This window comes from Scyliorhinus torazame, chromosome 22, assembly GCF_047496885.1.
Source record: "Scyliorhinus torazame isolate Kashiwa2021f chromosome 22, sScyTor2.1, whole genome shotgun sequence".
In the NCBI taxonomy this organism is placed as follows: Eukaryota; Metazoa; Chordata; class Chondrichthyes; order Carcharhiniformes; family Scyliorhinidae; genus Scyliorhinus; species Scyliorhinus torazame.
In genome coordinates this window covers 93937789-93962114 of record NC_092728.1, presented here as the reverse complement: position 1 = coordinate 93962114, position 24326 = coordinate 93937789, and the positions used below count along the sequence as shown (strand labels likewise).

The window sequence follows — 24326 nt, the reverse complement described above, 5'->3', positions numbered from 1 at the left end:
GAGGGGTCTTTGATTATGCTGCCCGCTTTCCCAAGGCAGCGGGAGGTGCCTTGAAAGAGATGCCGAGAAAGAGCTATCAATCTGTCAATCCTTTCCGTGTCCGGGCCGGGTGAGATTTCCCGTCAATGGATGGGAGGCAGGTTTATGTGATGGACTGGGCGGTGTTCATGACTCTCTGTAGCTTCTTCCAGAGGTACAGTGAAAAGTATTGTTCTGCACACAGTCCAAGCAGATCGTTCCATGCGTGAAAAATATACGACATACAATAGATACACGATTAAAATACAGACATTGGGTGAAGCATACGGAATATAGCGCTACAACTGTAGAGAAGATGTGTAGAAAGACCATTTCAGTCCACAAGAGGGCCATTTATGGGTATGGCATCGGCAGGGAAGAAGCTGCTTTTGAATCTGTCGATGCATCTTCTCAAACCTTTGTATCTTCTGCCCGATGGAAGCTGTTGGAAGAGAGAATAACCCAGGTAGCAGGAGTCTTTGATCATGATGCTCACTTTCATAAGGCAGCGAGAGGTGTAGACAGAGTCAATGAATGGGTTTGCATGATGGACTGGGTTGTGTTCATCTTTCTGTAATATTTTTAAATTATTTTTTTTAAACAGGTTTTGGGCCGAGCAGTTGCCATACCAGGCTGTGATGCAGCCAGACAGGATGTTTTCTATGGTGCACCTGTAAAGGTTGGCAAGAGTCATTGTGGACATGCTGAAATTCCTTAGTTTCCTGAGGAGGTATAGGCGCTGTTGAGCATTCTTGGTCGTAGCATCGGCGTGGGTGGACCAGGACAGATTTTTGGCAATGAGCACATTTAGGAATTTGAAGCTGTCAACCATCTCCACCTCAGCCACGTTGATGCAGACAGGGGTGTGTACAGTGCTTTGCTTCCTTAAGTCAATGATCAGCTCTTTAGTTTTGCTGACATTGAGGGAGAGATTGTTGCTGTTACACCACTCCACTAGGTTCTCTCTTCTGCATTCTGACTCATCATTGTTCGAGATCCAACCCACTACGGTCGTGGAGTCAGCAAACTTCTAGATGGAGTTGGAGCCAAATTTTGCCACACAGACGTATATGTATAGGGAGTATAATAGAGGGCTAAGTACGCATCCCTGTGGGGTCCTGTTATTCAGGACGATCGTGGAGTTGGTGTCGTTGTTTATTCTTATTGATTGTGGTCTATGGGTCAGGAAGCCGAGGATCCAGTTGCAGAGTGAGGAGCCAAGTCCTAGGTTTTGGAGCTTCGATATGAGCTTGGCTGGGATTATGGTGTTGGAAGGTGGAGCTGTAGTGAATAAATAGGAGTCTGATGTAGGAGTCCTTGTTGTCAAGATGCCCTCGGGATGAGTGTAGGGCCAGGGAGATGGCATCTGCTGTGGACCGGTTGCGGCGGTATGAGAATTGTAGTGGGTCTCGGCATTCTGGGAGTATGGAGTTGATGTGCCTCATGACCAACCTCTCGAAGCTCTTCATTCCAATCGATGTCAGGGCCACCAGACGATAGTCATAGAGGCACGTTGCCTGGTTCTTCTTTGGCACCGGTATGATGGTGGTCTTCTTGAAGCAGGTGGGGACCTCGGAACGGAGAAGGGAGTGGTTAAAGATGTCCGCCAACACATCTGCCAGCTGGCCCACGCAGGATCTGAGTGCATGACCAGGGACCTCGTCTGGGCCCATCCGCCTTCCGAGGGTTCACTTTCAAGAAGGCCAATCTGACTTCGGAAGCTTTGATGGAGGGTGTGGGTGTGTTCGGGGCTGCTGGTTACCTGCTCGAACTGAGCACAGAATACGTTGAGTTTATCAAGGAGGGGTGCGCTGCCGCCGAAGATTCTGCTCGGCTTCGCTTTGTAGCCCATTATGTTGTTTAAGCCTTGTCACAATAATCTCCTCCCTTATTGCTCACCTATAAGGCTTCCCACAAAATTTCTTGGCCGCTAATAATGCTGTGTCCAATCTCGATGGCAGACACTGGGAGGTACCGGACTAGTGCCAAATCAACAAAGTGCAAGGTGTGGCCCGAAATCGAAATCACTGCGACCCCCCACCCTCCCCATCTGTTCCATGAAAAACAGCAAAGCTCTGGCCACCCCTGATGGAGTCAAAGATTTGGGCTTGAACTGGGTTCAGAACACAATTTAAGTCCCCACCCAAAATAAGCTGATTTAAGTACAGCACAGCATTATTGTCTCAGTTTGGAGTATAGATATTAACCAGAACCACCAGAGTACCTGCCGAAGAACCACAAACAATAACGTGTGCCATTGGGGTTAGCCAAGATCTTAGCAGCTGAAAACTGAACCCTTTTATTAATTAATATTGCTGTACCATCGGAACCTACCATTGAAGCCTGGATGAAAGACTTGTCCCACCCACCCGTTCTGCAGCCTGGTCTGGTCTCTGACCCACAAATGATTCTTTCGCAAAAACACCATGTCGGAATTTAAAGGTGAGCGAACACGCTTGATCTTTTCCATCCCGACATTCCAGATGACCAAATTAATTGGGGTCTCCCAACCCCCCTCAATCTGGAGTCGGCCATTTTCAGCAAGAGAGAACCCAACAGATACATAAAAGGTACAGAAACTAGGCCCACCTAAGATGACCACCAAACCAAATCACAAGACATGGAAGTGGCCCATTTGAGACAGTGATCAGATTGCCCCAAATCAAAGAACAATCTGCAGTGTCAAAAAACTACCCCCACCCCCCTGGTCCTTGCCTTCAGATATTACTACACCCATAATGATAGCAGCAAGGCGAATACAAATGACTACAATCTACTTCTAAAAAACTTAAATAAAACAAGAACCCCAAGTTCATTATCTAAAAAAACTACTATAATGAACTGCAGCCAATCAACCCTTTAACACTGCTTCTGTTAGCTAACTCTTAGGTTAGCAGGGCGGCTCCCAACTAGAGTGAAGAAAAATAGTTACAAACAACAAAGTAGTAAAACCTCAAACCATTGCACTCCAATAGGGAGCTATATATTTTCATAACAATCAGAACTCCACATGGAACTGGACCTCAAACCCAAGCTCAAACTAAAAATTCAACCCCACCAAGAGCAGAAAAATGCAAAAATAAACATGGAACCCCAACAATTACATAACCGTCCTCAACATCCAAAAAAATCAAAATCACACCGTGCCCAACCATTTACAAAGGAGTCTGCCTCTCCTGGTGCATCAAATTGATAGTCCTTTCACTCAAAAGTCACTCTGAGCCACACCGCTACACCACAACACAATTGGACTCCACTTTGTACAGGGCTGCCTTGGCTTTGTTGAATTCAGCCCTCTTCAATAGCTCTTCTCCCACGTCTTGGTAAAATCTGATGGCTTGGCCTTCCCATTTGAAGTCCTGATGCTCCCTCGTCCATCTCAGAATCCACTCTCTTTGATGCTATGAAGCTTCACTATTGCCGCATGCAGTGGATCCTCAAGACACGGCTTCTGCCAGAGTGTACGGTGGGCTTGGTCCAACGTACGAGGGACCATGAATCCACCCTCCTCGTGGTCGTGGACCTTCCATCCCCTCTGGTAGCCCCGTAATTCAAATGTTTTGCCTCCTGGCCACCACAATCATCTTCGCTTGCAGCGAGGCAAACTGATTACTGTCTCGAATGGGCCACTTCCATGTCTTTTATCATGGTTTCATGGGTTTTCAGTTTCTTCAGTCTTCTCCAGTGCCACTCGGAGGGGGTCTAAGGCCTCTTCCATTGATTTCCTGAGGTCCTCCAACATAACCTGCCAGCGTTTGCCAAAGTATTTCCCATGGTACTCAAAAGCATCTCGGCCGTGAGTGGAGTGGCTGGAGCTTCCTGCCGACAAGCTCAGAGAACTCTCCAATTCCGTCGACTAACGTCTGTCTGCCTTCCCCCTCCCCCCACCTGCCCCGGACACTTCTTTTTGTAAAAACAATTTAGAGTACCCAATTCTTATTTTCTCAAATTAAGGGGCAATTTAGTGTGGACAATTCACCTACCCTGCACATTTTTGGGTTGCGCGGGTGAGACCCACACAGACACGGGGAGAATATCCAAACTCCACACGGCCAGTGACCCGAGGCCATGATCGAACCCGGGTCCTTGGCACCGTGAGATAGCAGTGCTAACCACTGCGCCCCCCCAACCCCACCCCCAACATTTCTGGGAATTTCCCCGATACAGGATCCTTATCCCATTTATTATGTGGGTTTTGAAAAGGAAAATATCCCCTGGAACTAAGAGAAAGGGGCAAAAAGTGTAGCGGGAGCCACCTCATTCACATCTTTCCCCTACATAACACCACCTGAAGTCCTCCTCTTAACAAAAGAATTTTCTCTCAGATGTGAAGAATAACAAATTGGAATAATTCTCAGATAGCAACAACCTTTCAAACCCCATCTCTCCTTCCAATGTCATCCTTTGGCCCTTACTTTTTCCTGCATCCCCCATATATTGGTGCCATTTTCTGCTCTCATCCTGAACAGAAAAATGTAATCTTTACTTCCAATTTCCATCCATCCCTTGTCCCATGGCTTATTTCAGACTTTTCCCTTCCCTTTCTCGACTTCTCCATCTCTGGCAACTGAACTGCATTAGCCATACAGATATTGTGGCTACTCAAACAAGTCCGAGACTAGGAATCCTGCAGAGAGTAATGCACCCTCCTGACTCCCCAAAGCCTGCCCACCAACTACAAGGCACAAGAGAGGAGTGTGATGAAATACTCCTCAACTTGCCTCGATGAGTGTAGCGCCAATAACACTCAAGAAGCTCAACACTATGCACAATAAAGCAGTTTACTTGATTGGAAACCTGTCCACAAACCTTCACTCCCTCCGCCACTGCCGCACAGTTGCAGCAGTATGCCTTCTACAAGGTGTATTGCAGGAACTCAAAAGCTCAACCTACGACCACTACCATCCAGAAGGACAAGGGCAGCAGGTACGTGGGGTACCACCTGGAGGTTCCCCTCCAAGCCACACACCATCCGACTTGGAAATATAACACTGTCCTTCACAGTTGCTGGGTCAAAGCCCAAAACTCCCTCCCCAACAGCACTGTGTGTATATCTACACCACATGGACTGCAGGGATCCAGGGCGGCAACTTTCTCAATCACTTTCCCCAAGGGCAATAAACACCGGCTCACCAGAACACTGGTCTCAGCCAGAATGAGGTGAAGACCATCCCAACAGTACAGATCTCACTTTCTCCAATTATGATGCCAGTGACCCAGGAATCTAAACCCATTTCCCCCACACTAATCTTTGAGCCACACACCAACTCTTTAATCTACACATCAACTCTTTCTTATTTACCCTACTCCAATTTGCTTGTGATTCAGGTCATAATCTAGAGATTATTAAGAGGTCCTGCTTTACAATTTAGCACCCCGGCTGCTCATACTCTTTGAGCAGAACTGCCTTTCTGGTGCTACCTATATGGACCATGGCCACAGGATCCTTACTCTCTCACTACAGGTTCCTCTTCAGCCCAAAGGAGATGTCCCAAACCTTGGCACCAGGCAGGCAACATTGCATTCTGGACTGTCACTCTCAGCTTCGGAGAGCTGTCCCAATCCTCTTCACTACACTACTCACTAAAAAAAGGTTTAGAGGAGATATTGCTGTCACCAGGGGTTGACTGCAGAGATACATGCTAGCACTCAAACGTCAATCTTTACTGTGGTTGTGGTAAGCATTCTTTGGATACAGTGCAGCTGCAAAGTGTTGGCATTCTCCTAGTGTGAAATGTTAACATTGCAATATTTGGCTCCCAGTCGGATGCATAGTAATTGGAAAACAATGGGAAAGGAGATGAATGCCACGTTTGAAAAGAAGGTAGAGGCCATGTTCAATTTTTAGAAACAAAATGACAAAGTTCATAAAAAGACGATGATTATTACTTTTTGAATTTTGCAAGATAAATGAGATTGGAAATATAATTTATGCCAATTATAACAATCATTTGAATTCCACCATTAAGTGCCTTCTAAATCTCAGCCTTAAAAATATTAAAATCCAACTATTTCTGACACCAAATGTTATTGCTTTTATAAGTTAATCATGGAAGTCGTATGAATATTTATCTTCAAGGAATGTATTCTGTAAGTTGCCAACTATTACTGTACATTAAGGGTCACCTCCAATGTTGTTTTAATTCCACAGCAGTGCTTGTTTAAATGCAGCACATTGCCTGTTGAAAGTTTAAATAGCAAGCAGTGATGGTTAATGACAACACAGAATAAGGTAACTTTCTGCATTGCTCTCAAGTATGGCTGATATTAGAACATAGACCATACAGTGCAGAAGGTGCCATTCAGCCCATCGAATCTGCACCGACCCACATAAGCCCTCAATTCCACCCGATCCCCGTAACCCAATAACCATTCCCAACCTTTTTGGGACACGAAGAGCAATTTTGCATGGCCAATCCACCTAACCTGCACGACTTTGGACTGTGGGAGGAAACCCGGAAGAAACCCAAGCAGACACGGAGAACGATCCAAGTCTCTGGAGAAGCCACCACTTAGTTGTCCTTCCAAGTTCAGACTGTTTAGATATAGTGAGAAATAGTGCCTCATCCTCACCAATAGGACATGTTGTTGAAGTGCTCTGTAAACTCAGTTAGGTTTGGACTCTTCTCTTCGTTCTGTTCTTTGGCCCAGAGTAAAACCTCAGGGATCTGTCATTAAATGATAGAAAAAGGAGATGAAGAAATGCAAACAATTTGCAGCATACTTATTAGATCAGTACGATGAAGTGTCCTTGGTTCCAAAAATATGGCAAGGAACAGCTCGTCTTAGTTTCATTTTTGGGGACTGCCCCCTGGAAGAGATTTGACAGACAATCCTGTGTTCGCTATTATACACTCTCTCCCCAAACCAAGACAAGATCAGTATCAATCATATTCTCGAGTCAATTGTTTGTACAGCTCTTTGTATAAGCAAAGACTGCTGCTGGTTGCTCACTTGTCTGACTACAAATGTCTATTAAGATTCATTTCTGTTGATTGGATCCTATTCTTCTGCTCAAGTGAACTCTTGACTTGCAATTATCTCAAACAGGCTTGCTGTTTCTTCAGCAGTTTAGATACATGGAACAGTTGTGTTTCACTTGACAGCTAATCTCATGTCAACTCAACCCACAAGAATGCACTGATCTGTTAAGACTGTCACAGAAACATTCCCTTTCAGATAATGACCTCTATTTTGTAGAATAGCTCGGCATCCAACAGTGTCAACTGCTCAGCAATCTCGTGACTATGGAAGTCATGAAGGGTTCCCGGCCTGCATGAGGAACAAAAAGGCATTAACCCAAGGGTTACAGGAAGTCATATGGCCAAAATAGATTCTAGTTTCATTCACCGTATTTCCCCTATTTTCCCCCAACAAAAATATTTCTTTTGCTGCCCATTTCCATCTGGTTATTTAGATTACGGAGGGTGCTGATCACAGATACGTCTCCACAGATTTTACACTCCTTAACATGCACAGATACTTATTCATTTCTGTTCTCAATATTGACAAATTTACAACTCACTTCGCAGAAAACAGCACAAAATACATATCCATTTTTAAGTATGTATACAACTCTTACCTTGCGGCCACCCCTCGTGCAGCCAACGGCTTCATCAAACTAGCGTATTTCACAGTTTTCTTCTGATCTACTTTATCCAAAATATTTTTTCGTAGAACTCGGGCCAAGCTCAGCTCACCACTACACACTAAACGGAAGACGAGTTCCATCAACAACTTCAAGATGTCATCTGATAGTTCCACCAAACTGGAAAATGAAGCACCCAAAAGGAATTGATTAAATGGCCATCAAGCACCGCATAAACACCACAGCAGTAGAGCAGGGAAAAGTTCAGGTGAGTGGCAACATAATTCAGGGCAGTTTGAATACTTGCCAGAAAGCAGACTTCTGGAAAATGTACAGGAACATTAAATGGAAATGTACAAATATTAAAAGCAGCATTGCAGGGATACCTCCACATTATAAATTTGTTATCCCAATATCCAAGGTAAATCACAAGTTGCCATTCAATCATGTGCTCCCTTCATAGAGCTATTAATTGAAGATGTTCATTGTCATTTAATGTCACAAACACAAAGACAATTTCCTCACCAGTTCCTAAGCTAGTTTTGCATCCTTCTTCCAAGATAAATAAATGGTAATCATTTCCTATATTAAAACAGTGACTACATTTCAACGGTACTGCATTAGCTATAAAGCACTTTGGGACAGCCACCCTGAAGTTGTGAAAGTTGCCATGCAAATTCAAGTCTTTCTTTCATAAACAGAAATTTCACTACGATAAACCCAAAAGGATAACTAGGGGTAGGGTCTGAATTACTGACCATTCGAGTTCATCAGGTGCTACTTTCTCCTCCTATCATCAATTCGCGAATCCTCCCTGCGTTATTGCTAAGAGAGAAATCTTTCAAATCAGAATTGCCACTTACTCCCAACCTGTGCCAGCTATTAACCTGTGATTAGAGCAAAGGGAACTAAAAAAGGAAAGACTATTTTTAAATTGGGGAGGAAATGTTACTAAGCTATTATAGTTTTCATGCCATCCATACTTGCACCTTGATATCACCAGATAGAAACAAATTCATCACTGATACAACGGTGTTTAATCAACCATATGTGCAACTAAACTACCAAAAAACATATTTTTCTTCAATCCGTCCTTCTACAACCCATGCACAACAACGTTCATCATATTATTTATCCTACACTATCTTCTGAAGACAAGTGCTACGTCAAATCTCCTTCCTCCTGTAGCCACCTAAAATGGCTGATTCCCTATTAATTTGGCCAAAACCCGATTTAAAATGGCTAACCGAAAAGGCTGATGGGAAAAGCAGCCAACAGGACACAAACGGACAGCTGCAGACAGAATAGCGTATTCGGCTCTGGGGAAGTCGGCCCAGATCGATACTCAAGACCATTAGCAGCACATCAACCCAGACATCTGCAGTTTAATCGGCTATCCCCGGGAACAATTGCAACATATTAGCAATTGAATGCCGGGCCAGACCTGTCGGCGCCTGCAGTGGCCGAAACAAAGACAGGTGAATGACCACCCCCCGATCGAGGAATCGCCCCGTTATTGGATATATCGAACCCAGTGATTGGGAACAAGTCCAATCACTTGGGACTCAGGGTCAAGGGCCGCCCCGAGAGGCGGGAAGCCCCGGGACCCTATAAAGTGAGGGGCCAAGTTCAGATCGCTCTCTCTCCCTTCTTCTCCTGCTCGAGACCTTCGCAAGAACATCCACCAGAAACAGTAAGTTTGACTCCAGCGATCGCTACCCGATAAAGACTCCTAGCCATCGACCCGTATCAGCCTTTTCGAATCCTGCGGGCCAGATCCGAATAGATAAGCCATTCGTTTCCCTGACCTGGTGGGCCCTTTCTAAAGTTAAGTATTGGCCAGTAGTGGTAGGTTTCTATATAGATAGTAGGATTATTGTATAAGCATTACCTGTTGTATATAATAAATGACAGTTGATTTCAATCTTACTAAGTGGTGTGCTGACTTATTAATCATAACTCGAGCTTAAACCACATGGCGGTATCAGAAAGATACCTGGCGACTCGTGAGCAAAGGTGACATAATCAGAGCTAATAAACTAAGGCTAAAAAGAGCAACACTCCGGAAATATAAAATTGCTCCCTGGTCTGGGCGCTATACGTTTTCCAAATTCTACAAATTAGGTTTTTGGTGAATGTATTCTATGAAGGATGCATGCTTTAAAACTAGAAATTATATTCAATATATGGAAAGATTAAAGCTATTTACTGAGAAACAGGATCGTGTTCTGTGCTGATCAATATAGCCCAAGGTATTGCACTAGGAAAGCCACAAATGTTAAACCGCTCTTACATAATTTATTCAAAACACCCATAAAACAGCACTCAATACATTTAATCCATTAATGCAAATTTGAAAGTGGAGCTGGTAACATCAACTATCATGAACAAAGCTTGCACAATTTGCAAAGTGGGGGAGGGATGCGAGGAACTCTCATCCTACTGTTTTGCAATGAAGCATGTTGGAGGTCCAAATACCGTTTCCCCTCTTTGAAGTATTTTTGCTCATTCATGTAAAGGTTCATCAGACACATACTGACCTCACTAAGAGAAAGCACCAAACTGCTCCTAGGTTGTGTAACTAGCCAATTTGAATGGTGGTGCCCTAAAAAGATGATCAACGTCTTTCACTTATTTTACGATAGTACAATGATGGCCCGGCTGACATTGAGAGCATATTCATCAGAGCTCAGCTTTGCTGGGTTGGTCATGTAGTTCCATGGAGGATTGTCACATACCAGAAGTACTCTATAGCCAACGGAGCATAGAAACCCTTACCACAGGACATCCAAACTTAGATATAAAGACTATCTGAAAGCCAACCTCAGAGCTTGCAAACTAGAGCCCAACATGTGGAAATAAAACTTGGGACAGACCCAAGTGGAGAAGTCTTAATCTTCAAACAATTTTAAGTAAGGTCCCTTCAAGATAAGCAAAGCCAATGCCTCCATCCATCCTTTCATACTGGCTTCATACGCATTATTCGCAATCAGTTATGCAAATTGAGACATGGTCGAATATCACACGAGGTGACAGACAATCATTTTTTTTTGGAGCACTCAGATTGAAGCAATGAGAGGATCGCCTGTGAAAATCTAACTTATGCTGCCCATCAATTTAGATGGCACAGTACTTACTTATTGCCATGTTGTATATTTAAAACCCGAGTGGAATGAAGGGATTATATTGTAACACAAATTCTGAGGTAATTTTAGATTCCTTGATGTCAGAATATCTTCTTCATATCAAAGCTCAACAGTCTTATTTTCCAGATAATTAATTTATTACTGCAAAATTTAATTTAAAATTAAACTAGTGAAACCTGAAAATAGGTAGAGGGCATACAAGATCTTCTTACTAAGAAATGTTAGAAATTTCAGAATCTCCGAATAGGATGGGGCAAGGGGAATAAGTACGTTTTCTTGATTAAATAGCCTGACAAGTTACTTGAATCGGCAGTGAGGCCATAAAATGAAGTGCAATAAACTACAGGACACAAGAGAGAACAAGGGGCCATGGTAGATGTAATATTAAAACCATCCCATTTGTCCCACGAGGTTGAGGAAATGGTTGGAGAGGTTAATCACTTGGAACTTGTCAACAGGCACCAACAATAAAACACTGAGCATAAAACCTCCCATGGTGTTTCACAAGTGTGTTAAAAATATAACAGATGGCCCAAAGAGGTGGGTTTTAGGGAGCATCTTAAAGCAGGAAAGCATTACTTCCAATGGTGGAGCAATTAAAAATGGGGATGCTCAAGTGGTTAGAATTAGATCAGCATAGATATCAGAGTGTGGGGCTGGAGGAGATGACAGAAAGGCATGGCCATGGAGGGATTTGAAACAAAATGTGAATTTTGAAAATAAGTCATTGCTTGACTGGAAATCAATGTAGGTCAGCCAGCAGAGGGGTGATAAGTGAACAGGACTTGATGTGAGTAAGGACATGAGCAGCATAACTTTGGCTGCCCTCAGGTTTACAGAGAGTAGACCGCATTGGAATAGTCAAACCTAGAGGGAACAAAGGAACAGCCGAAGGTTTCAGCAACAGATGGGCTGAGGAAGGGGTTGTAGAGGCATTGTTATAGGAGGTGGAAATAGGCATAGTAATGATGCAGATGTGCGGTCGGAAGCTCATCTCAGGGTCAAAAATGGGAAGTTTGTGAACCATCTGTTTGACCTCCGACAGTTGCCAAGGAGAGGGACGGAGTTTATAGCTGGGAACGATGTTTGTGCAAGGACTGAGGATAACAGCTTTGGTCGTTCCAATATTTAACTGAAGGAGTTTCCTACTCATCTAGTACTGGATGTTGGACCACCAGCAGTACAAGTTCAGATGATTTATTTTTTGTGGGCGGATGGGTAATTAAGTGTGTGCAATGTTTAGAAGTGGTGCGTCAGTAATATTTTCTACTGCGGCACTTCCGGGTGCGGCTATGCAGAGCTAGGTCGCACATTCGGTAGTTCCCGCTTGGAACGGACTTTTGGGCTCTTTTACAGGGCCCCCACGGCATTTGTTTGACATTTCCAGGTGTGGCAAGAAGACTGCAACATTCCCCTGACAGTGTCCCCCAGGAATGTTATGTCTTTTGGCTACCAGACCCGGCAGAAACAGTAAAAGATTTGGCTGCAACAGGATAAACAGGGCCTCTTCCAGCATGCAGGCGGGGGAAGGGCAAGCTTAAAGCTGCAAACTGACGTGAGGGCCTTTATCAAAAGTGAATTCTAACAGCAGAGGGAACAACTGTGAAAAGATCTCACCAAGGCCACTGAAGAAGCGGGGACGAGGGTTCCGGTGGCGGCCATGGAGGAGTAGGTCGCGCATTCGGCAGTTCCCGTCTGGAACGGACTCTTAGACCTTTTTCAGGAGTTTCCACAGACATTTTGGGGCAGATTGGTGAAGCGAACACTGCCAAAAGGATTCCCTCTCAAGACTTTTGGGCTCTTTTCAGGGCCCCCAAGGGCACTTTTTCGACGTTTCCCGGTGTGGGAAGGAGTTATTAATAGCCCCCCCGTCAGTATATGGCTTTAACTAGGAGCGGGGTGACAAAAAAGGTGGTGGTGGACCCGAAGAAGGGAGGGAAGAAGGACAAAATGGCGGCGGGCGGAGACCAGGCAGCGTGGAGGCAGTGGGCGGAGGAGCAACAGGAGGGTATCCAGCGCTGCCTCAGAGAGATTAAAACGGACCTGCTAGAGCCGATGAAGGCTTCTATTGATAAGCTGCGGGAGACACAGACGGCCCAGGGGGTGGCGATCCGAGAGGCTCGACAAAAGATCTCTGACAATGAGGACGAGATCTTAGGCCTGGGGGTAAAGGTGGAGGTGTACGAGGCGCTCCACAAGAAATGGCAAGAGCGGTTCGAGGAGATGGCGAATCGGTCGAGGCGGAAGAATCTGCGGATTCTGGGCCTCCCGGAGGGGCTGGAGGGGCCGGACATGGGGGCCATGTTAAACTCGCTGATGGGAGCGGGGTCCTTCCAGGGGCCCCTGGAGCTGGAAGGGGCCCATAGAGTGTTGGCGAGGAGGCCCAAGGCTAACGAGCCTCCGCGGGCGGTGCTGGTGCGGTTCTATCGGTTCGTCGATCGGGAGTGTGCGCGCAGGTGGGCCAAGAAGGAGAGGAGCAGCAGGTGGGAGAACGCAGAGGTTCGGATATATCAGGACTGGAGTGCGGAGGTGGCGAAGAGGAGGGCCGGGTACAATCGAGCGAAGGCGGTGCTGCACAGGAAGGGGGTGAAGTTTGGCATGTTGCAGCCGGTGCGACTGTGGGTTACCTACAAGGACCGGCACCATTATTTTGAGTGTCCGGAGGAGGCGTGGGCCTTTGTTCAGGCCGAGAAGCTGGACACAGACTGAGGGTCGGGATGGGCAATTGGGGACTGCGGTGGATATGTTATGCCTATTTTTGGTTCGGGGGGGGGGGGGGGGGGGGGGGGGGGCCTTTGCATTGTTTTGGGTTTCTTTTTCTCTGTGTTTTTCTCTTTCGGGTTGGGGAGGGTGGATGGGGCGGGTTGGGCACTGTTTTGGTTGGTGGCGGGGCCTGGTAGGTGGAGAGCGTGGTTGCTGCTGCTAAGATCAAGGAGGAGCTGGAGCGAGTGGGGTGGGTCGAGACGGGGGTATGCCGCTGTGGGGAACGGACCGGGTGTGGGGTGCGGGCGCGTGGCTGGCCGAGGAGGGGTCATGGCTAGTCGGCGGGGGAGGGGGGCGGGTAACCCTGATCCGGCTGATAACCTGGAATGTAAGGGGACTGAATGGGCCGGCTAAGCGGGCCCGCGTGTTCGCGCACCTGAAGGTGCTCAAGGCGGATGTGGTTATGCTCCAGGAGACACACCTGAAGGTGGCAGACCAGGTAAGACTGAGGAAGGGGTGGGTAGGTCAGGTGTTTCATTCGGGGCTAGATGCCAAAAATCGAGGGGTGGCGATCTTGGTGGGAAAGAAGGTGTTATTCGAGGTGTTGAGCATTGTGGCAGATAATGGCGGTAGGTACATAATGGTAAGTGGTAAGTTGCAGGGAGAGAGGGTGGTACTGTTCAATGTGTATGCTCCGAACTGGGACGGTGCGGGTTTTATGCGGCGTATGTTGGGTCAGATCCCAGACTTGGAAGTGGGGGGCCTGATAATGGGGGGAGACTTTAACACTGTGTTGGATCCTGCACTGGATCGCTCTATGTCTAGAACGGGTAGGAAGCCGGCGGCGGCTAGAGTGTTGAGGGGATTTATGGACCAAATGGGAGGGGTGGACCCTTGGAGATTTGCAAGGCCGGGGGCTAGGGAATTTTCATTCTTCTCACATGTCCATAAGGCTTATTCTCGAATCGACTTTTTCATTGAGTAGGGCGCTGATAGCGAGAGTAAAGGATACCGAGTATTCGGCAATAGCCATTTCGGACCACACCCCGCATTGGGTGGACTTGGAGTTGGGGGAGGAGAGGTATCAGCGCCCGCTGTGGCGCTTGGAGGTGGGGCTGTTGGCGGACGAGGAGGTGAGTGAGCGGGTCCGAGGAAGTATAGAGAGGTACTTGGAGACCAACGACAACGGGGAGGTCCGAGTGGGGATGGTATGGGAGGCACTGAAGGCACAGCTCCATCAGGGCCCACAAGGAGCGGGAGAGGCTGGTGGGGGAGATGGTGAGGGTAGACAGGAGGTATGCGGAAGAACCTGAGGAAGGATTGTTGAGGAAGAGGCGCAGCCTCCAGGCCGAATTCGACCTGGTGACCACCAGGAAGGCGGAGGTGCAGTGGAGGAAGGCCCAGGGGGCGGTCTACGAGTATGGGGAAAAGGCAAGCCGGATGCTGGCGCATCAGCTTCAGAAGCGGGACGCAGCTAGGGAGATCGGGGGAGTTAAGGACAGGGGAGGGAGCGTGGTGCGGAGTGGGGTTGGCATCAATGGGGTCTTCAGGGACTTCTATGAGGAATTGTACCAATCCAAGCCCCCACGGGAGGGAGGGAGGGAGGGTACTACTGGGCCGCCAATGCGACAATGGTGCGCAAGTGGCACAGGGCACACATGACCGGGACAAGGATGAGCAGGTTCTTTGGGGGTGAGGACAGGTGTGTTAGGTGCTCAGGGAGCCCAGCAAATCACACCCATATGTTCTGGGCATGCCCAGCGCTCGAGGAATTTTGGAAGGGCGTAGCGAGGACGGTGTCGAGGGTGGTAGGTTCCAGGGTCAAGCCGGGCTGGGGGCTCGCAATATTTGGGGTGGTAGAGGAGCCGGGAGTGCAGGAGGCTAAAGAGGCCGGAATTCTGGCGTTTACGTCCCTGGTAGCCCAGCGAAGGATTCTCCTTCAGTGGAAAGATACGAGGCCTCCAAGCGTGGAATGCTGGATCAGCGATATGGCAGGGTTCATTAAATTGGAGAGGGTGAAATTCGCCTTGAGAGGGTCGGTACAAGGGTTCTTTAGGCGGTGGCAACCGTTCTTAGACTTTCTGGCAGAACGATAGACATTGGTCACTGGCAGCAGCAGCCCAGGGGGTGTGGTTTAACTTTATTTTTGTTTCTGTTATTTACACTGGAAGGGTCTGAGGGGGTGTACACCTGTTGTCTTAAGTCGGGGAGTTAATGTTAATTTATTATTTAGGTACGGGGGGGGGGGGGGGGGGGGTTGGGGGGGTTGCTTTTTTAGATTGTGTTTTGTACTTAACCCTGTTGGGTTCTTTTTTCTTTCTCATTTTGTTATTGATATTTTATGAAAACCTTAGTAAAAATTATTTTTTAAAAAAATTTTCTACTGCGAGGGATGTGAATTTTTGCTATGAAAGAAATTTTGCGATAGCAGAGATTATGGTTATCGATACATAAACTTTAATTATTTTTACTACTTTAAGCTTATGACAACAATAACAATGGTTCCCATTTTAAATACAACTGATCTTGGGAACGTGCAATACTTTGGAACATATGGATTTTCTTAAATCATGCTGTGGGGGAAATTCACCTGGGAATATTAGTATATAATGACTGTCGACATTACTCACCAGAGCTCATCCACCACACGCACCAATACGAAGAATGTATTCTTGCTCACCCGTTTCTTGAACGTGTCTGGACAGTGGCAAAATTTCTCATAAGTGGTTATTAGTTAAAAGAAAATCAACTGTTGTATACTTGAAAAAAGATTATGGCCCACAGATTTCTTTACAGCACTTGTGATTCTACTTTACAACGGCCATGTAGATCCACAGGGAAGAGATCATGATTATGCTACTTCAGCTGCAACCCTGGTCCTGCATTTAGCGAGTGAGCTATAAACTCTCAATGAGGGCTGGGCCAAATGAACCATTGGGATTCAAACTCTATCATCCGGTCCACAAGTCAGACTTGTACTTTATTTTCTTCGCAACATCTCCCTCATCCGTAAAACATTCATAATATCTACAATATAAAGACTTTCAAATATATGCAAACTGGACAAAATTGGTCATCTGATTGCCCAGTGAGATGCTGTTATTCACGAATCTGGGGATAGAAATTGATTTCACAGAATTACCCAGCACTCCAAATCATAACTCATACTTCAAGAAAAAGGCTTGCGGTTAGGCAAAATCAGGATAACAATGCTGCTAGTCAATGTAGTGACTGCCTCTGTCATCCGAGGATGGACCAACCCAATGGCTGAAAAGGCCTTCCCAATCCAAGGAGCTCATAAGCTATACAACAGCTGTTGAAAAGAATGGGTGAGGTTGGAGCACAGAAGTTAACAAGAATAAATAGAGGTGAAACACTGCACATCAGCTCCTCCATCTTGATGTTGCTTCGTGATGCACATTATGGATGTGGCTTATGGCTGTCCTTTTGTGACAAGCTATAGCCAGCAATCCTGTAAAATCACTAAAGGATATCGATAGTGCAGTTTCTTGATGATCTCCTCAGGTGGAATGAATGTCCGATAAGTGGTCAGGAATGCCTCACAGTAAAGGACCAGATCTGGAAGGCAAGACAGGCAAATGGAAGTATACTAAGATCCAACTATCCAGACTATTGATAAATTTCAGATATATTGTCAACAGCAGTGGTGGGCAACCTGCGGCCCAGGGGCTACTGGTGGCCCATTTGGGTTTGGAGGGAAGTCCACGAGACATTTTGCTGACTGTTGCCCACGTGCAGTGTTGCCCCATTCCACTGATTTCCATCAGTGTAGTCTTTTTCCTATTAGTATGGCTGAAGTGGTACGCACGTAAAGCAAGGGCAAGTGAGATAGATGCGTGCTGATTGCACACAACATTGACTAAGAGCTGTGCACTCCCTCTGCATCCAAAGTGCAAATATTTCTTTTGTTTTTACCATTTGAGGTTGATGACAGTTCTATTATTATACAAATAACAGAGCATTTTCTATAACTCGTTATAAAAATAAATACTTGCCATCTTTTTAAAAATAAATTTAGAGTATCCAATTTTATTTTTTCCAATTAAGGGGCAATTTACCATGGCCAATTCACCTACACTGCACATCTTTTGGGATGTGGGGCGAAACCCCCGTAAACACGGGGCGAACGTGCAAACTCCACATGGACAGTGACCCAGAGCCAGGATCGAACCTGGGACCTCGGCGCCATGAGGCAACTGTGCTAATGACTTGCGCCACTGTGCTGCCCCTACTTGCCATCTTAAGCAGCCCAATTTTGGCTTACATCAGAGAATTTAATACATTTAAAAATAAACTAAAATAGGCAAGACCAGCCAACTTGGGTTCAACATTCAAAATGTAAAAATGTTATAACTTTCCCAACATGAAGACCACAAATTAGTTAATTCCGATTTCTACATAAGGAAGATGTATCCAAAAACCTGTAAAGAACTTCATCCTTTGGAAGTCATTGCAGTATAATAGTACATATAGGTCAAGTCCTTACCTTTACGATCTGTTTCAGTTGCATGCACTATTAGAATATCTACAGAGCCTCCTCGCACCTCTGGGCCATCCTCGCCCTAGAATAAAGTTCAAGTGAAAGATTCTAAAACATATACGCATGAGAAAGGAACCTCAACTGAATAACATCCATCAATAAATATCAAAGACCAGTACTAATTATATTTAAAGATAATTCAAATTAACGTCTGCCTATTTTCTCAGCTTGTAATAACTGCTAATCAATATTATGGACAGAGTTCTATATTCACAATTTTATGATGATTTTAAATTAACCTGACCTGACTTCTCCACTTCAGTGTTCAAAATGTAATTGGTGAAAGCAAAGGGGTTTGAGTTATGGTGAGTATATACATGCTGTCATGTGAGTGTCCCTTTAAGAAAGGATTGGTTTGACCAAAGAAAGGATTGGTTTGACCACATGGCTTGTAGCACAGCTTCAATTATGTCATTTGTGGGTGGAACTGGGCTGTGGCTGTCAGGTGAGAGAGAGTTTGTTTGGGTTTCAGTTTTGGTTTGTTGCTTTGGACTGCAGAAGAAAAAAAGCAGTGTTTCCCTGTTTTTAGTTAAAAGCTGGTCCAGAGAACTGAAAGCACATTGGGTGTGGCAAACTGCCTTGGTAACCTTAAGGCAAGAGTTGCTTTCTGGAAGGAGTTTTGAACCTGCTGGTTAGAGGCTGGATCTCAGGGAAAGGACCAGTCCCATTCAAGTGAGATTACAGTGTGCTGGGCCACGCCCTTGAAAGGGGTTTTGGTTTATTGGATTTTGTACTGAATTGGAACAGCTACTAAGGGGGATTCATTAAGAGTTATATACATAGAATACTGTAACTGTTGTATTTTTTCATGTTTGTAATTGAAAACAACTTCTTGCCAACTGTTTTAGATATGTTAACTACATTCTCACAATAAACTTTGTTTTATTAAAAGTGCCAGGAAGTCGGATGAATCACACCCGAAGTGAAGGTTCTTGTGCTCATCCTAGCCAAATTCAACATAAAAATTATAGGTCAGGTGAGCTTCATAATACACTTTGGAGTTTCTAAGCCCAGGCCCATATGAATACATCCACGTGTACATCCAAAAATGATGCATCGGACATTTGTATAGAAGGCATTCTACACTGGTGCTGGGAGTTGTAGAATCATAGAATGCCTACAGTGCAGAAGGAGGCCATTCAGCCCATGGAGAGTCTGCACTGACACTTCGAAAGAGCATGCAACCCAGGCCCACCACCTGCCTTATTCCCGCAACCCCACTTAACCTTTTGGACAGCAAGGGGCAATTTAGCATTGCCAATCCATAAGCAACCGGTATTATGTTATGGCCAAGAAGTGGTAAATATTAAATGTTCTGGGAAAATTAAGGGGCTTGTGTGCTAACCGTGACCATCAAGAATAGAAACATGATCCTCTCATATCTTTTTGTTTGTGCTTCACAAAATCTGTCTAAACAAACTTTCCTTGGCACTGTTAAAATGTGGAAAATATCAGTCTCTACAGCACACATGGTATAAATCTATGGAACTCTGCAATAGTTTGTCCATTAGTGCAATATTTTGAACTCTTGATTAAATTTATATGATTGATGCTCTGTTCCAACTTCAACATGGGCATTTTCTAATTCAATTTAGCAGGTACAGAGCAATGCCTCTTTCTTACCGAAAACAAAGGAAAAGGCGGCATAACCTTTGTCTGTCTCTAGGTAATTTATAGACAACCACTCAAAAAGCTTGAGAACAAGAACAGAAAATGCTTGAAATGCACAGACCAGTTCTCCTTCATGAGAAAGGCAGGTTGTAATGTTCCCAGTGATTGCAATTCACCTATTTAGAACATAGAACATAGAACAATACAGCGCAGTACAGGCCCTTCGGCCCACGATGTTGCACCGAAACAAAAGCCATCTAACCTACACTATGCCATTATCATCCATATGTTTATCCAATAAACTTTTAAATGCCCTCAATGTTGGCGAGTTCACTACTGTAGCAGGTAGGGTATTCCACGGCCTCACTACTCTTTGCGTAAAGAACCTACCTCTGACCTCTGTCCTATATCTATTACCCCATAGTTTAAAGTTATGTCCCCTCGTGCCAGCCATTTCCATCCGCGGGAGAAGGCTCTCACTGTCCACTCTATCCAACCCCCTGATCATTTTGTATGCCTCTATTAAGTCTCCTCTTAACCTTCTTCTCTCCAACGAAAACAACCTCAAGTCCATCAGCCTTTCCTCATAAGATTTTCCCTCCATACCAGGCAACATCCTGGTAAATCTCCTCTGCACCCGCTCCAAAGCCTCCACGTCCTTCCTATAATGCGGTGACCAGAACTGTACGCAATACTCCAAATGCAGCCGTACCAGAGTTCTGTACAGCTGCAACATGACCTCCCGACTCCGGAACTCAATCCCTCTACCAATAAAGGCCAACACTCCATAGGCCTTCTTCACAACCCTATCAACCTGGGTGGCAACTTTCAGGGATCTATGTACATGGACACCTAGATCCCTCTGCTCATCCACACTTTCAAGAACTTTACCATTAGCCAAATATTCCGCATTCCTGTTATTCCTTCCAAAGTGAATCACCTCACACTTCTCTACATTAAACTCCATTTGCCACCTCTCAGCCCAGCTCTGCAGCTTATCTATATCCCTCTGTAACCTGCTACATCCTTCCACACTATCGACAACACCACCGACTTTAGTATCGTCTGCAAATTTACTCACCCACCCTTCTGCGCCTTCCTCTAGGTCATTGATAAAAATGACAAACAGCAACGGCCCCAGAACAGATCCTTGTGGTACCCCACTTGTGACTGTACTCCATTCTGAACATTTCCCATCAACCACCACCCTCTGTCTTCTTTCAGCTAGCCAATTTCCGATACACATCTCTAAATCACCCTCAATCCCCAGCCTCCGTATTTTCTGCAATAGCCTACTGTGGGGAACCTTATCAAACGCTTTGCTGAAATCCATATACACCACATCAACTGCTCTACCCTCATCTACCTGTTCAGTCACCTTCTCAAAGAACTCAATAAGGTTTGTGAGGCATGACCTACCCTTCACAAAGCCATGCTGACTATCCCTGATCATATTATTCCTATCTAGATGATTATAAATCTTGTCTCTTATAATCCCCTCCAAGACTTTACCCACTACAGACGTGAGGCTCACCGGTCTATAGTTGCCGGGGTTGTCTCTGCTCCCCTTTTTGAACAAAGGGACCACATTTGCTGTCCTCCAGTCCTCTGGCACTATTCCTGTAGCCAATGATGACATAAAAATCAAAGCCAAAGGTCCAGAAATCTCTTCCCTGGCCTCCCAGAGAATCCTAGGATAAATCCCATCAGGTCCCGGGGACTTATCTATTTTAAGCCTGTCCAGAATTGCCAACACCTCTTCCCTACGTACCTCAATGCCATCTATTCTATTAGCCTGGGGCTCAGCATTCTCCTCCACAACATTATCTTTTTCCTGAGTGAATACTGACAAAAAATATTCATTTAGTATCTCGCCTATCTCTTCAGACTCCACACACAATTTCCCATCCCTGTCCTTGACTGGTCCTACTCTTTCCCTAGTCATTCGCTTATTCCTGACATACCTATAGAAAGCTTTTGGGTTTTCCTTGATCCTTCCTGCCAAATACTTCTCATGTCCCCTCCTTGCTCGTCTTAGCTCTCTCTTTAGATCCTTCCTCGCTACCTTGTAACTATCCATCGCCCCAACTGAAACTTCACACCTCATCTTCACATAGGCCTCCTTCTTCCTCTTAACAAGAGATTCCACTTCCTTGGTAAACCACGGTTCCCTCGCTCGACGCCTTCCTCCCTGCCTGACCGGTACATACTTATCAAGAACACACAGTAGCTGATCCTTGAACAAGCCCCACTTATCCAGTGTGCCCAACACTTGCAGCCTACTTCTCCACCTTATCCCCCCCAAGTCACGTCTAATGGCATCATAATTGCCCTTCCCCCAGCTATAACTCTTGCCCTGCGGTGTATACTTATCCCTTTCCATCATTAACGTAAACGTCACCGAATTGTGGTCACTGTCCCCAAAGTGCTCTCCTACCTCCAAATCCAACACCTGGCCTGGTTCATTACCCAAAACCAAATCCAACGTGGCCTCGCCTCTTGTTGGCCTGTCAACATATTGTTTCAGGAAACCCTCCTGCACACACTGTACAAAAAACGACCCATCTATTGTACTCGAACTATATCTTTTCCAGTCAATATTTGGAAAGTTAAAGTCTCCCATAATAACTACCCTGTTACTTTCGCTCTTATCCAGAATCATCTTCGCCATCCTTTCCTCTACATCCCTAGAACTATTAGGAGGCCTATAAAAAAACTCCCAACAGGGTGACCTCTCCTTTCCTGTTTCTAACTTCAGCCCATACTACCTCGGAAGAAGAGTCCCCATCTAGCATCCTCTCCGCCACCGTAATACTGCTCTTGACTAGCAGCGCCACACCTCCCCCTCTTTTGCCTCCTTCTCTGAGCTTACTAAAACACCTAAACCCCGGAACCTGCAACATCCATTCCTGTCCCTGCTCTATCCATGTCTCCGAAATGGCCACAACATCGAAGTCCCAGGTACCAACCCATGCTGCCAGTTCCCCTACCTTGTTTCGTATACTCCTGGCATTGAAGTAGACACACTTCAAACCACCTACCTGAACACTGGCCCCCTCCTGCGACGTCAAATCTGTGCTCCTGACCTCTATACTCTCATTCTCCCTTACCCTAAAACTACAATCCAGGTTCCCATGCCCCTGCTGCATTAGTTTAAACCCCCCCAAAGAGCACTAACAAATCTCCCCCCCAGGATATTTGTGCCCCTCAGGTTCAGATCTAGACCATCCTGTCTGTAGAGGTCCCACCTTCCCCAGAAAGAGCCCCAGTTATCCAGAAATCTGAATCCCTCCCGCCTGCACCATCCCTGTAGCCATGTGTTTAAATGCTCTCTCTCCCTATTCCTCATCTCACTATCACGTAGCACGGGCAACAACCCAGAGATAACAACTCTGTTTGTTCTAGTTCTGAGCTTCCATCCTAGCTCCCTGAAAGCCTGCCTGACATCCTTGTCCCCTTTCCTACCTATGTCGTTAGTGCCAATGTGGACCACGACTTGGGGCTGCTCCCCCTCCCCCTAAGGACCCGGAAAACACGATCCGAGACATCACGTACCCTTGCACCTGGGAGGCAACATACCAAACGTGAGTCTCTCACGCTCCCACAAAATCTCCTATCTGTGCCCCTGACTATAGAGTCCCCAATTACTAATGCTCTGCTCCTCTCCCCCCATCCCTTCTGAGCAACAGGGACAGACTCCGTGCCAGAGGCCCGTACCCCATGGCTTACCCCTGGTAAGTCCCCCCCCCCACAAGTATCCAAAGCGGTATACTTGTTTCTCAGGGGAACGACCGCAGGGGATCCCTGCACTGACTGCTTTTTCCCAGTCCCTCTTACAGTTACCCACCTATCTCCAATCTTTGGTGTAACTAATTCCCTGAAGCTGCTATCTATGACCCCTTCTGCCTCCCGAATGATCCGAAGTTCTTCCAACTCCAGCTCCCTAACTCGGTCTTGGAGGAGCTGGAGATGGCAGCACTTCCTGCAGGTAAAATCAGCAGGGACGCTAACTGCATCCCTCACCTCAAACATCCTGCAGGAATGACTGAACAGTTCAATCAGCTGTTTAATGAAACCCAGGTTCTATCCACAAACTAATCTGCTAAATGAGACAGCTGTGCAACAGCAATGAAAAAGAATGGATACCTGGTTTGCAGGATTGCCGAGGTGAATAGGTTTCATTGGGGACTACGTTATTTAAAAAGATCCTATTGTATTTCCATTTATTTCTACTATATTTAAATCTGATATAAGCACACTTTTGTTGTTGGTTCGTGGGATGTGAGAGTTGCTGACTAGGACAGCATTTATTGCCCATCCCTAATTGCCCTAGGGGGGTGGCGGTGGCAAGCAGCCTTCTTGAAATGCTGCAATCCATGTGTTGCTGGAATGCCCACAGTACTCTTAGGAAGGGAGTTCCAGGATTTTGCCCAGCGACAATGAAGGAACTGAGATATAGTTAAAAGTAGCATGTTGTGCAACTTGCAGGTGGTGGTGTTCCCATGCATCTGTTGTCCTCATCCTTCTGGGTGGTAGAGGTCGTGGATTGGAAGGTGCTGTCAAACGAGCCTTGGTGAATTGCTGCAGTGCATTTTGTAGATGGTACACACGGCTGCCACTGTGTTGGTGATGGAGTGAGTGATTATTGTGCTGGGTGGGGTGATCAAGCAGGTCACCTTGTCCTGGATGGCGTAAGCTT

The 24326-nt window shown here is 45.9% G+C and overlaps 1 protein-coding gene across 9 annotated transcripts in view; it reads right to left on the bottom strand.

Moving 5' to 3' along the window:
* LOC140399227 (rap guanine nucleotide exchange factor 1-like) overlaps nucleotides 1-24326 on the bottom strand; it is a 208737-nt gene that overhangs the window by 17991 nt on the left and 166420 nt on the right. For all 9 annotated transcript variants that reach the window (XM_072488612.1, XM_072488614.1, XM_072488615.1 and 6 more), the window contains 6 exons: nucleotides 17963-18038; nucleotides 16950-17034; nucleotides 16086-16178; nucleotides 7601-7786; nucleotides 7206-7290; nucleotides 6592-6686 (listed from right to left, as the gene is read on the bottom strand). In XM_072488612.1, coding sequence (XP_072344713.1) covers nucleotides 6592-6686; nucleotides 7206-7290; nucleotides 7601-7786; nucleotides 16086-16178; nucleotides 16950-17034; nucleotides 17963-18038 — 620 coding nt within the window. The remainder of the gene's footprint in view (nucleotides 1-6591; nucleotides 6687-7205; nucleotides 7291-7600; nucleotides 7787-16085; nucleotides 16179-16949; nucleotides 17035-17962; nucleotides 18039-24326) is intronic.